The sequence below is a fragment of the Xenopus laevis genome, chromosome 3L, assembly GCF_017654675.1.
Source record: "Xenopus laevis strain J_2021 chromosome 3L, Xenopus_laevis_v10.1, whole genome shotgun sequence".
Classification (NCBI taxonomy): domain Eukaryota; kingdom Metazoa; phylum Chordata; class Amphibia; order Anura; family Pipidae; genus Xenopus; species Xenopus laevis.
Window position 1 is genome coordinate 21301740 of NC_054375.1, and position 11974 is coordinate 21313713.

Here is an 11974-nt window from a genome sequence, read left to right on the forward strand (position 1 = left end):
CTTTCTGTGGCAGCATTCTGTTTCACTAAACATGTCTGAATTTGTTGTGCACTTTTCCTCCTTAGGTCCAGCTCAATGGACTAGGCATACTTTCATGGCTCCTTATACTTCTGGTCCTCAGTCCACAATACACACTGAGGCATTTCAGTCATGAAGCAATGAGAGCACTTCTGTATCTGGGAATTATTATGCAAGCTTTATGTTGTTAATCGGATGATTGGCTGTCACTAATAACCAGTGGTATAACCATAAACCTATAGTGGCAAATTTGCTTTGTGCCACCCCCAAATTATTAGCAAGTGTCCTGACATAGTACCATGGTTTTAGCAAACCTTGGTGGTGCAGCCACAATCCCATGCCACTCCCAGCAGTTACACCATTGCTATAGCCAGAGCCCATTGTGCACTCTTTTTACAGGGAAAAGGCTGAGTGTAGGTTTTTCTGAGCCAACTCTATCCCTTCTAGTAGACTTTGACCCCAGCCTTATACAGTACATGTCAGTGCACCCAAATGTCTAAAATAAAATATTTCAAATTAGTCGGGGTTCTTAAAAGTATATCAATAAGGTAATTTAAATCTGGATCTTTCATGTATGTCTCTGCTCATATCATTGAGAACTACAGACACACAAATGTCCAAAAAAAAAATCAACATACATGTTTTATTGAACACAAATGCAAATCAAAAAAACCCTTCAATGTAACGTACTCCCAAAATATTTATACAGCCTCCTGAATTTGTTCTAATTTCACCATCATCGTCTCAGTGCTTTCCTTTAGAACCTCCAGTGAATCCTTCAAAGTTTCCAACTCATTTTGGTTGGTTTCTATTTTGACTGAATATGCTACCAAACTGTCCACTGCAGTCCTCAACATGTTCAAGTCTGTCTCCAGTTTGGCCACAGAAGCGTTCAACTCATCAGCGTTGAGCTGTTGAATAGAGGATCCAATGTTGTTTATGTTTTGTTCGATGCTACTTCTCCACTGGTGATACTCTTGTTTCAAACCTCCAAGTTCATCCTTGTGTGCTTCAAGGACACTAGTGACCTGACTTTGGAGTTTCTCAACACCCGTAAACTCATTTGGGAGGTCAGCTACTGTTGACTTTAAAGTAGCAACCTCTTCACTTAATCTTATCAGGCCTTCCTCCAAGTTGTCAGTTGTAGCTTCGGTATCTCCTGAAGACTTCTGCTGCACAGCCGCCAGAGCTTCCTCAGCACGTCCCAACCTCTGGCTATATTCATTCATACTGGCTTTTAGAGTATCTAAACCTTCAAATTGTACGGCTGCTTGAGAATTTAATACATTCACAGTGTGCTCAATTGGCTTTAACTTTGATTCCAGGCTGTCGGAATTGCTATCAAACTCTTTTAGCAAATCATGCTTGGTGGCTTCAAACTGATTTTTAACTTCAGAAAAAGTGGAAGCCAGTTGCTCTAGCTTTCCACTCAGTGTCTGAACTTCACTAGAGTCTGACAGCTTTGCCTTTAATTCTTCGACCACTGCCAGCTGGGCATCCACATTTCTCTTCAAATCACCGTGTTCGTCTCTGAGAAGTTGAATTTCATTGGTGTTGGCTGTAATGGAATCCAAATTTTGGGCATTGGTCATCAACCACTGGACTGACTCTCCGTTGGATAGAACAGACGTCTGCAGCTCCGAAGTGGCGCGTTTTAAATTGTCAAGTTCACTCTGAATTGAATGAAATTCAGACAATGACACCAATTTATCCTTTAATATGTTAATTTCCTCCTGGCTTGTTTTATGCACCTCGATTACTTCCTTGATGCCATCGTTGAGGGAATTATTGAGCTCTGTGAATTTCTCTTTAACTGTGTTTTCAAAGCGGATGGAATCTGTCTCTCTCTGTTCCTTTACAACCTGAATGTCGCTGGAGAATTCTTTTTGAAACTTTTTCAGGATGGTGCCAATTTGATCCAAATCCTTTTCGCTTTTTCTAATGGAGGATTCTTGGGATTGCTGCTTTTCCTGAATGTCTTTGGAGATGAATTCCAGGCGGCTGACTGTGTTCTCCAGTCCTTTAGCCTGAAAGATAAAATGAAAACATTTCAAAATAGGTTCATAAAAATTCACTTGCAATTTACTTAAAGGGGAACTCCAGCCAAAAACAACTTTTTCCATAATGAAAAAAAAAAACATTAATTCTAAGCAACTTTTCAATGTACATTCTTTAAAAATAGCCTATAAATCATCAGTCATGGTTCAGTGTTATTTTAATTAAAAGCACTATATCTTAAATTCCTCTTCTTTCCCTGACTACTTATACCATTTCAACTGTATCAGAAGACTCCAATTCCCACAATGCCTTGTGTGTTCTTTTATTAACAGACCTGCAGAGAAGGAGAATAGCAGAAGTATGCAAGGGATTGAAGGAACTGGAGTCTTGACTGGAGGAGAACTTATTTCTGATACAGTGCGGATAGCAGGGGTGAGTCACTTTGATGATATTGTGAAAATATCAGTATCTGGCTTTTTCACCAAAAACCACAGCACATTTAAATGACTATGCATTTAGTTAACATATGTTGTTTCCAGTGTACCTGCCAAATATTCCCCAGGTCTTTCCAAAGATGCTCACTTATCTGTTGGGCATTAATGGGCATAGATGGGTCTAAAGAATCCCAGCCACACTATGCCTATGAGCGGGGAGGAAGACGTATGTGGGTGGGCAGAGATTTTGTTTCTCCAAGGGGGACCAGTCCGCATTAGCTATGTCACTGGCTCCACAACCTCCCTTATGCTATAACCTTCCTGTAATGTTACTCCCCTAAAAGAATTTATCCCAAAGCTTTGTCTATCAGAAGAGGGAGTACTCTGATGTCACTGAGAATGGACAGCCACACATAAATTGTAAATTGAGTTCTCCATGCCTGAGACAAACCTCTATATTTGGAGTGAGGGGCACCATAAAATATGATGGTTTAGGTACTCATCTGCAGTATGCACAATTCAGAAGGAACAGTCCCTTAAGTTTGCTCATAGTCTGTACAGAGAGATACCATAAAACTATGGCAGCATAAGTATTCCCCTGTACTAAGAATAGTTCAGCAGGAACAGCCTCCCAAGTTTGCTCATAGCCTGTAAAAAATATAGGACAAAACTATGGCAGCATAGGCATTTCCTTGTACTAAACACCATTCAGTATTATGTACATAGACTTAGTTTTCTTCTAGCTATTTTCTACACCTCTAAGCATATGTTTAAGAGAATTTATTACCCATTAGCAGACTAAGTCTGAAACAGAACGCCACCGAGTAGGAAGTATTTTTAGCCGTGAGGCTACAAATGTGCTCTAAATAAAGAAGCAAGTGCAATTCCCTCACAGCCTGCAATTGTTACTACATTCTATTAGCTACTGACATCCCACTCTAGATCACTGAAATAAATTTGCTGCACACGAATAGGAACACCTAGCTTTCCGCCAATCACGGTCAGTTCTGTTGGGCCGAGCAATTCAGCCAAGACTCATCTTTTGTTGCAAAACCAGATCACTACCTAAAAACGTCTTTTTGTCTAATTCTAAGCAACTTTCGTATTCATTAAACATTTTGACTCTATTTAAAGTTCTTGGTAAACATAATTCCTACTGAAAGCAGTGTGTCTGTCTGCACTGCTGGTTCTGACTTCTGAAACAATGTAGCAGAGGCCAGCTATTTAGCAGACTTGGAGGAGAACGGACTACATCTGCTACGTTGTTTCTATAGTCAAATAGATGAACAAAAACAATGGAAGTAAATGTATATTGGAAAGTTGTTGAGCATCACGTTATTTTAATAGTACAGATAAAAAAAAAAAAAAATAGGAGGAGTTACACTTTTAAAAACATAGGAACATTTGAAATGGTTAGTTTTGTAAAAAGAAGTGTGACATTTACTATTGTGCAGCTCCCTGTACCCTGATGCACACAGTATTAAAGGGGTAGTAAAAACATTGTATTTTTCAGGAAAGCAAAGAAGGAATTAACTGAAGGACAGCTGATTACTGCTACAATGTTTCAAGGTGTAAGTAGTTGGAACCAGCAGCGAAGAGAATAGCAAAGGACAGACAGGTACATCTTTTAGCAGCAAATAAATTAATAAATAACTTTACAATAGGGATGCACTGAATCCAGGATTCAGCCTTTTCAGCAGGATTCGGCCGAATCCTTCTGCCCTGCCGAACCGAATCCCAATCCTAATTTGCATATGCAAATTATGGGTGGGGAAGAAAATCGCGTGACTTTTTGTCACAAAACAAGGAAGTAAAAAATGTTACCCCTTCCCACCCCTAATTTGCATACGTAATAAGTTGGGATTTTACAGGCAGTTTGGTGACTGATTGGACACTTTTTTTTTAACCTACATGGGATATTGTTCTCATTCTGGGTGACATTTCTGCGACTGTCCATATGTTTACAATGAATTGATGCTGCCCAGTTAGGCCTCGTGTACATCTGGGACAGACCTGGGATTTATGGGAAGGCCACATTGGCGATAGAATTCTAGGGGTGGCATGCAACATCCCATTTGCAGCTTGCTGACCCCCTCACCTCCCACTTGAAGCATCACCCAATGACAGAGCTATGGACAGGAGAGTGGATCGGTGGGTGGGGTTGTTAGTGGAGGGCTCTGAGTGGGTGACATGGGTAACCCACTTTCACATGCAGGCAGTGATTTTAAACTTCACCCTAGAGGGTTTTTATGCCATCCCATGCCTTCTGATCTAATAAAAGTCATACCATTTTGCACATGTCTAGTAACCCATAGTACCCAGATATTTGGCATCAAACAGCTGTACCTGCGACAAACAGCTGGTACTGTACAGGAGTCAGAACCAGCAGGGAGTGGAAGAATTTTCTGACTCACACACAACTCAGCATGAAGACCTGGGTTACGCTACATGCATGGGCGAGTGCTACTGAATTAAATACAGCTCAGTGCAATCCAAACAGCATAGAAGCTCCTCCTGCCCTTCTCTTCCCTGCCGAGGTGAAAGATTCCAGAAATAATTGGGGGGAGAAAAATCTGCTTACAGCATTTGATTCAAAGTCTGCAGGGACATCCTGATCCCAGTTTGACAGCAAAGGTGATAGAAAGGGGAGTTCAAGGTAACACAAAGCTTAATGGCCCTTGTGTGACATTAATGGGCCCCATTGTCCTGCTCTAACACAGGGCCTGGGAATCTGAGTGCATTACCCACTGGGGAACACGCAGACCAATAAATAAGTGGTTCCCCAAGAGTCAGATCTAACTAAAGATACTGTACAGCTACTGGCGAAGGGTAAGTACCCAGTGTGTGTGTCAATTCCTAAACTCCACCACCCAAAAGGTACCGTTATATATATATATATATATATATGGTGTATGGGGAGACAACAATGGTGTTAGGGGTGAAATTGATTTAAACGAGGGGTATAATTATGGGTTAGTGTGTATAGTAAGGATAGATGTTATATAGGAAAGGCTGTAGTAAAAATATAACTTGAGATATAAGGAAAGCTGATATCAGGGAAAGGCTGTAGCTGTAAATATAATGAAACAAAATGATTTTGGGGGGTTATATTTGCTAGCTAACATGTATAGTAAGGTCCAATGGTGTCAGGTATATGGGTGTAACTGTGGGACTGAGTGTAGAGAAAAAGCAAAAGTTCCCAGGGGAAGAAGTGATAACTATGGGACGAGGTATAAATAGGGCAAGATGGCTTGTAAGAAGGGGCTGTAAATTAGGAACAGCGTGTAGTAAGACAAGCGTACACCTTAAATTAAGGCTGCAAATGCTAATTATTGTGGACAACTCCCAGCATCCACGGTTAGCCTTTAACTCTTGGCGGTTGCTGGGAGTTAAGAGCTATGTAATTATAGCAGCAAGTATTTACTTTAACCTACTTAGAGAGTCTAAAGGAAGTAATACGAGCAGGGATAACTCCTTCCCCCAGTCTATGCCTCTAGCACTTCTAAGTTTCATTATGTGAAGTTACAGAGACTGCTGGAACTAGAATAACCTGTACCAGCAATCAGATACTTCCCCTTTAATCTATAATGAGTCCGGTGTCCCAGGCTGCCTGTTCATGATCACACCTGAGATCAACAAGTGGTTCAGCAGGTAGAACAGATACAATGTATCTCACCCTTTGACACAATCAATAACCTTCCACAACTCTATTCTAATCCATTGATGATATAACTGGGCCCCACAGCAAAATCAATTTATTGGTAAATTGACCTGTTCTACCAAGATATGTTCAGATTACTCATGAATTAAAAGCCTTACTGGGCCCCCTGCAACTACAGGGTCTACTTCCTTTCTAATTACACTCCTGCAATTGAAAGCTGGGGACTGAACTCGTTTTTTACTCCTCAATAAGTATCTCCTTACCTGTTTCTGCAGAACGGACACAGTCTCGGCCAGGTCAGCTTTCTGTTGGGAGATGTGCCGGAGGTTGCTGCCAATTTGTGCCAGTTCATCCTGTAGGTTGTACACTACCCAGCCGCTGCAGGCACACACCGCAATGAGACCTACATAGAAGAGAAGGGTGAAAAGTTTCCAAACTGCCCCAGAACTTGTCTTTTGGGAGGAGGACGAAGAAGAAGAGCCCCCCTTGTTGGACTTGGACTTCTTTTCGCCTTCATGAGTGGCTGCATGGGAGTTGGACTCAGTATTAGCCCCTTTATTCCTCTGCCTGGCACCCCCAGACATGATTGCCAATCAGTACTGAGTGCGCAAAGTTTCGCTGGGGATCGATGAGCAGTGCAGTGGATCTCCTTTTGGAACTTCTGCTGGGACTACTGTACACTACTATACACATCAGCCAAAAAAGGGCTGTGGGGAGGCACCAAACATCTAAATGGGGAGGCTGCACCAAAAAAGTGAAGGCTGTTCCCTTGTGAAAACACACCCAGCCTGACTCCTCCTGCTCTATGGTGCTGGAGAGACTGCCACGCACACACTCACCCCCCCCCCCCCAGGGGCTTACACAGGATGCTTGACTTAAGGCTAGCTGTGTATTGTGGGGGTGTGGGCCGGAGCTGTGCAAACCACTGGAGGGGGTGAGAGAAGGAAATTGCACTTTTTGTTTAACTTTGTCAGAAACCTGGTGCAACACCCAGCAGCTTTCAGGAGAAAGTGAGAAAAAAAGTCATTCTAAACCTTTGCAAACTTGGGAGAATTCTCCCAGAAATAAATTAAAGGCAGACAATAGAGCAATGTGAGATTTCACTGCATGTCCCTGTAAGAAATATATGTTTGGGTTTGAATGAACTGATTTCCTGCTGGGGGTGGAACAAACAGTGGGAACAGTGGCAAGTAAGGAAGAGGTTAACATACACGTAGTGATTTAACCATTTGGACACCAAGGCAGCACTACAAAGAATCTATTAAGGAATGTAATGACTCAGCAGTATAGTACATTTAAGAAATTAGACTGGACACTTGCCTGCAGCTACCCCATAGGAGGGGGGTGATGGTGTTTAAAAAAAATCCCTGTGGCTGAGTAATGTTTACATATTAATATATTGCAGTTGGGTGTTGAGGGGCACGTGTTCAAAATAGGCCCTGACAATTCAAGTACACAGAAACCCAAACTACCCCCAGCCCACTAAATAGTGACTGTCTAACTCTATAGCATCTTACAGCAGCCTATCTGGCATTTGCCAAAATCCACAAATTGCCAGTTTGTGTTAGAACAATACAGAACAATATAGTCCAAATAACAATTGAAAATGAATTCCCCCTACTACAAGTTATAAGATATTTATACTGGGAACCATGAGTATCATTCATGTAATATAAGGGATAACGTATACCCTACTGTAAATTATAAGGATATTAGAAGTCTCTGAGGAGTTCTATGACCATATAAAGGCACAAGGCTGAAGGCTGAGTATGGGCTCTTACAGACGAGCGTTTTTACCTGCGCTCCCCTGCGTTCCGTTTTTCTGCGTTCAGCCGCAGGGGAGCGCAGGAATAGACGCATTACATTTTTTCCAATGGGGCTGTACTCACACAGGCTCGTGTAGGCGCCGAACGCAGGAAAAATGCAGCATGTTGCGTCTCAACCTGCGTTCGGCGCCTACACGCGCCTGTGTGAGTACAGCCCCATTGGAAAAAATGTAATGCGTCTATTCCTGCGCTCCCCTGCGGCTGAACGCAGAAAAATGGAACGCAGGGGAGTGCAGGTAAAAACACTCGTCTGTAAAAGCCCTTATACAGGTCATGGATCACATACTATTTAAATTTTAAGCAGGGGGATGTATAATTAGTTGCAGGTGGTGCTGCATAAGAGAAAAGGAAAGAATAGGAGTGCAGTCATGGATAAGTAATAAAGCAGGTAAAACCTATACAGGGAGTGATTAAAGGGCTCAGTTGGAGACATTTAAAGGCATTTACACCTCACAGAGTGACCCTTCCAGGCAGCTTAACAAGGTTTCAGAACCAGTATCACCCTTAAGCTTCAATGGAAATACAAAAAACTTTTCTCCTAAAGAAGAGTATTTTGCAACACTAACAAATCACTCAGATCACAACAGATAAGAAATGCAGGTTTATTTTAAAGGGTATGTGATGTTGTGAAGAACATCTTTGTTTTCTCAAGCTTTCTGCAGAGCAGCTAAGTTGGCTTGAAAAAAGACATCCATCAAGTTCAACCTTTTAACTCTATTTTAAAGGAAAACTATACCCCCAAAATGAACCAAACTGGTCTATATATTTTTTTTTAAAAGGTTAATTTTTATTGAATTTTAACAACAGAAAAAATTAGAAAGAAGGAAAGCTAGTTAGAAGGAAAGAGAGAGGGGGGAAAGTAGAGAAAAGAGGTATGGCTGAAAAAGGGACTATCATTGGTTGGTCGAGGTGGCTGGCGACTCGAGCCAAGGGTTCCAAATATTCTCAAATTTCTTCGGGCATCCGCGTGCTAAGTACGTGAGTTTATACAGTTCCAGTTGCGAATTAATTAGTCCAAGCCATCTAGTCAGAGTTGGTGGCGATGGGCCCATCCAGTGCAGGGCAACAACTTTCTTTGCGTAAAAGAAAAGTAACCTCATCAGGCATCTAGTATTTACTCTAGGTATCACGGAGTCAAGGAGACCCAGAAGACAGGTAGCAGGGTTAAGTATCTGGGGAAGATCCAGTTCGGTAGCCATAAAGTTCACAATTGCCCTCCAATATCTAAGTATCACTGGGCAATCCCACATTAAATGCATGAAATTAGCAACAGAAGCACCACATCTTGGACAGCTGGGTGAAGCCATTTTCCCCATCGTAAATAGTTTCTGAGGGGGTGAGGTATGTTTGATGCATGATCTTAAACTGTATGAGCCTGTCTCTTACACTCACCAGTGGGACATATAAGTTGTCTATAATTTCTTCCCAATCATCAGGGTCTATACAAACCCCACTACTCTCCCACTTATACTTCACTCTGGGTCGGGGATCATATCTATTAGAAATTAAGTGCTTATATGCATTGGATAGGAGCTTGACCTTGGCGGGTTGAGATATCAATATTTCTATCCCTGTGTACTGTAGGTGTAGAGGAGGGGTTGGGAATTGTGCTGAGCAAAGATGACTGATCTGGTTATAGCGGAATTCGGACAGGTCAGGCAGAGAGAGGATCTGGCGAAGTCTAGGCAGTGCGGGAAAAGTACCATCAGCATATATTTGAGACAGTCGCTTAAGACCAAATTTACTCCATGTTCCCACCTCTGAGAATGTGGCTAAGTGTGGAAAGTTACTATTACCCCATAAAGGTGAATCCGGAGATAGAGTGGTATCAGCTTTAGTGATTTGCACAATTGCATCCCAAGCTCTCTTAGTGGCATCCATTACAGGTAGTAAAGGGCCAAGATCCTTTCGAGTTCTATATAAAAGCATTGTGCAGGCTTTCAACAGAAGTAAGATATAGAGCCTCTATTATGGATGCCGGGTTATCAGCGTCAAACACCTTCCAACCAGCGGCATGCGAGGCCTGGGAGGCAAAATAATACAGCTCATAATTGGGAGAGGACAGTCCCAGCTGATCCTGTGGAGCATTGAGAGTGGCTCTGGACAGTGTGGGCGTTTTGTTACCCCAAATAAATTCAGATTGCGTACGGTCTATATCTTGTAAGGCTTTCTTGGGTATGTGGCAGGGGGTATTACTCAGTATATAAAGAAATTTAGGAAGATAAATCATTTTGCATATATTAATTCTGCCTATTAGCGTGAGAGGGAGTTTGGTCCAGTGTGCAAGCGTGTCCTTAAATCTACGGTGTAAAGAGTACAAGTTATGCTGCAAAAATAAAGTCGAATCTTTATGCACCATTATCCCTAGGTACTTAAAATGGTCTGCCACTTTTAGGGTACAGTCCGCAGCCGTCTCTATTGGAAGTTGTCCGTCAAGGGGAAATAATATGGACTTGTCCCAATTAATTTGAAGGCCTGAGAACGTACCAAATTGTTTGACAATCCCAAGTACAGAGGCAAGCGATTCATGTGGGTCAGCTAAGTATAGGAGCGTATCATCTGCATACAATGAGACCTTCTCCTCTATTGTTTTGTAGATGAATCCCCTTACTCCCTGAGATTGCCTAATTGCTATGGCCATGGGTTCAATTGCCAACGCAAATATGAGCGGGGAGAGAGGGCACCCTTGACGAGTACCTCTGGTAAGGTGAAACGGAGCGGAAGTAATGCTGTTAACCCTGATGGATGCCCTCGGTTCACTGTACATCAATTTAAGCCACTTTGTAAAGGAAGGGCCAAAACCCATTCTAGTAACAACCTCCCACAAGTATGGCCATTCTACCGAGTCAAATGCCTTCGCCGTGTCTAATGAGACCACCAGCCGGGAGCCCATGTTTTCATGTTTTAGTTGCAAATTAAGGAACAATCTTCTCAGGTTAAAGCTGGTTGATTTAGAAGGCATAAAGCCGGTCTGATCAGGCTCCACCACCGTAGATACAACTTTAACAAGACGCTTAGCTAAAATTTTTGCAAGAATTTTGATTTCCATGTTGAGCAGCGAGATTGGTCTATAAGAGGAACACAGCGTGGGATCCTTCCCTGGTTTGGGGATGACCACAATTGTCGCGTCTGAGAACGTTTTAGGGAGAGAAAAATTTTCAAAGGCATACATCAGGGTCTCATGTAATTTGGGGACTATCTCGCGTATATGAATACGATACCATTCTATAACAAATCCATCCGGGCCTGGGGATTTGCCGGAGGGAAAGGATAGTATGGCTTCAGCAATCTCAAGAGGAGAAATCGGGGAATCCATGTATTTCGCCTGCTGAGGCGAAATATTCGGTATGGGAATCCCATTAAGATACTCATGAAGGTCAGCATTAGAGTAATGCACAGTAGAGGTGTAGAGAGAGGAGTAGTATTTACTGAATTCCAAAGCTATCTCAGGAGGGGAGGTCAACATTTCCCCTGTTGAGGAAAGAATCCTGGGGACAGCAGAAGTACCATTGGGAGGACTGGCTAGGAAAGCTAAAGGCTTGCCATTTTTATCACCATACGCAAACGTAGTGCTGGTGGCGTGTAGAAGTTGCTTTTTAGTCAATTCTATCCTATGCAAATTGAGATGCCTAAGAGCAGTAGCAAACTCCCCATGCGTCTGTGTCGTGGGATTGTCAATATAAGCCGCTTCAGATCGGGTAACTGCCGATTCTAGGTGTTGTAGAGTGTCCTTGGAGACGTTCCTAGCTCTGGCCACTGCAGCCATTAGGGTACCTCGGGAGACTGCCTTAAAAGCCTCCCAAGCAATCGAGGGATCCGCAGAGCCATGATTTACACTCCAATATTGTGCAACTGAATCAGCGGATTCCCCGACCACACTAGGAACCTTCAACCAGTATGGGCTCAGCCTCCAAGTTCTATTTGCGGGGTCGGAGAGGAGGTCTAACGAAAGAAGCAAAGGCGCATGATCCGAGATTCCCCGTGGCAAATATCCAACCTCTCTAACTTTGGGGAGGAGATCCGGGGTAACCATTACC

General features: G+C 42.7%; 1 protein-coding gene across 1 annotated transcript; it reads right to left on the minus strand.

The window, feature by feature from the left end:
* Window positions 1-642: 642 nt before the first annotated feature.
* Window positions 643-6816, minus strand: ckap4.L (cytoskeleton-associated protein 4 L homeolog). Its single transcript, NM_001095897.1, is given in 2 exon segments — window positions 643-2045; window positions 6375-6816. Coding segments are annotated over 2 exon segments (1647 nt in total). The 5' UTR covers window positions 6696-6816; the 3' UTR covers window positions 643-719.
* Between the last annotated feature and the right edge of the window lie 5158 nt (window positions 6817-11974).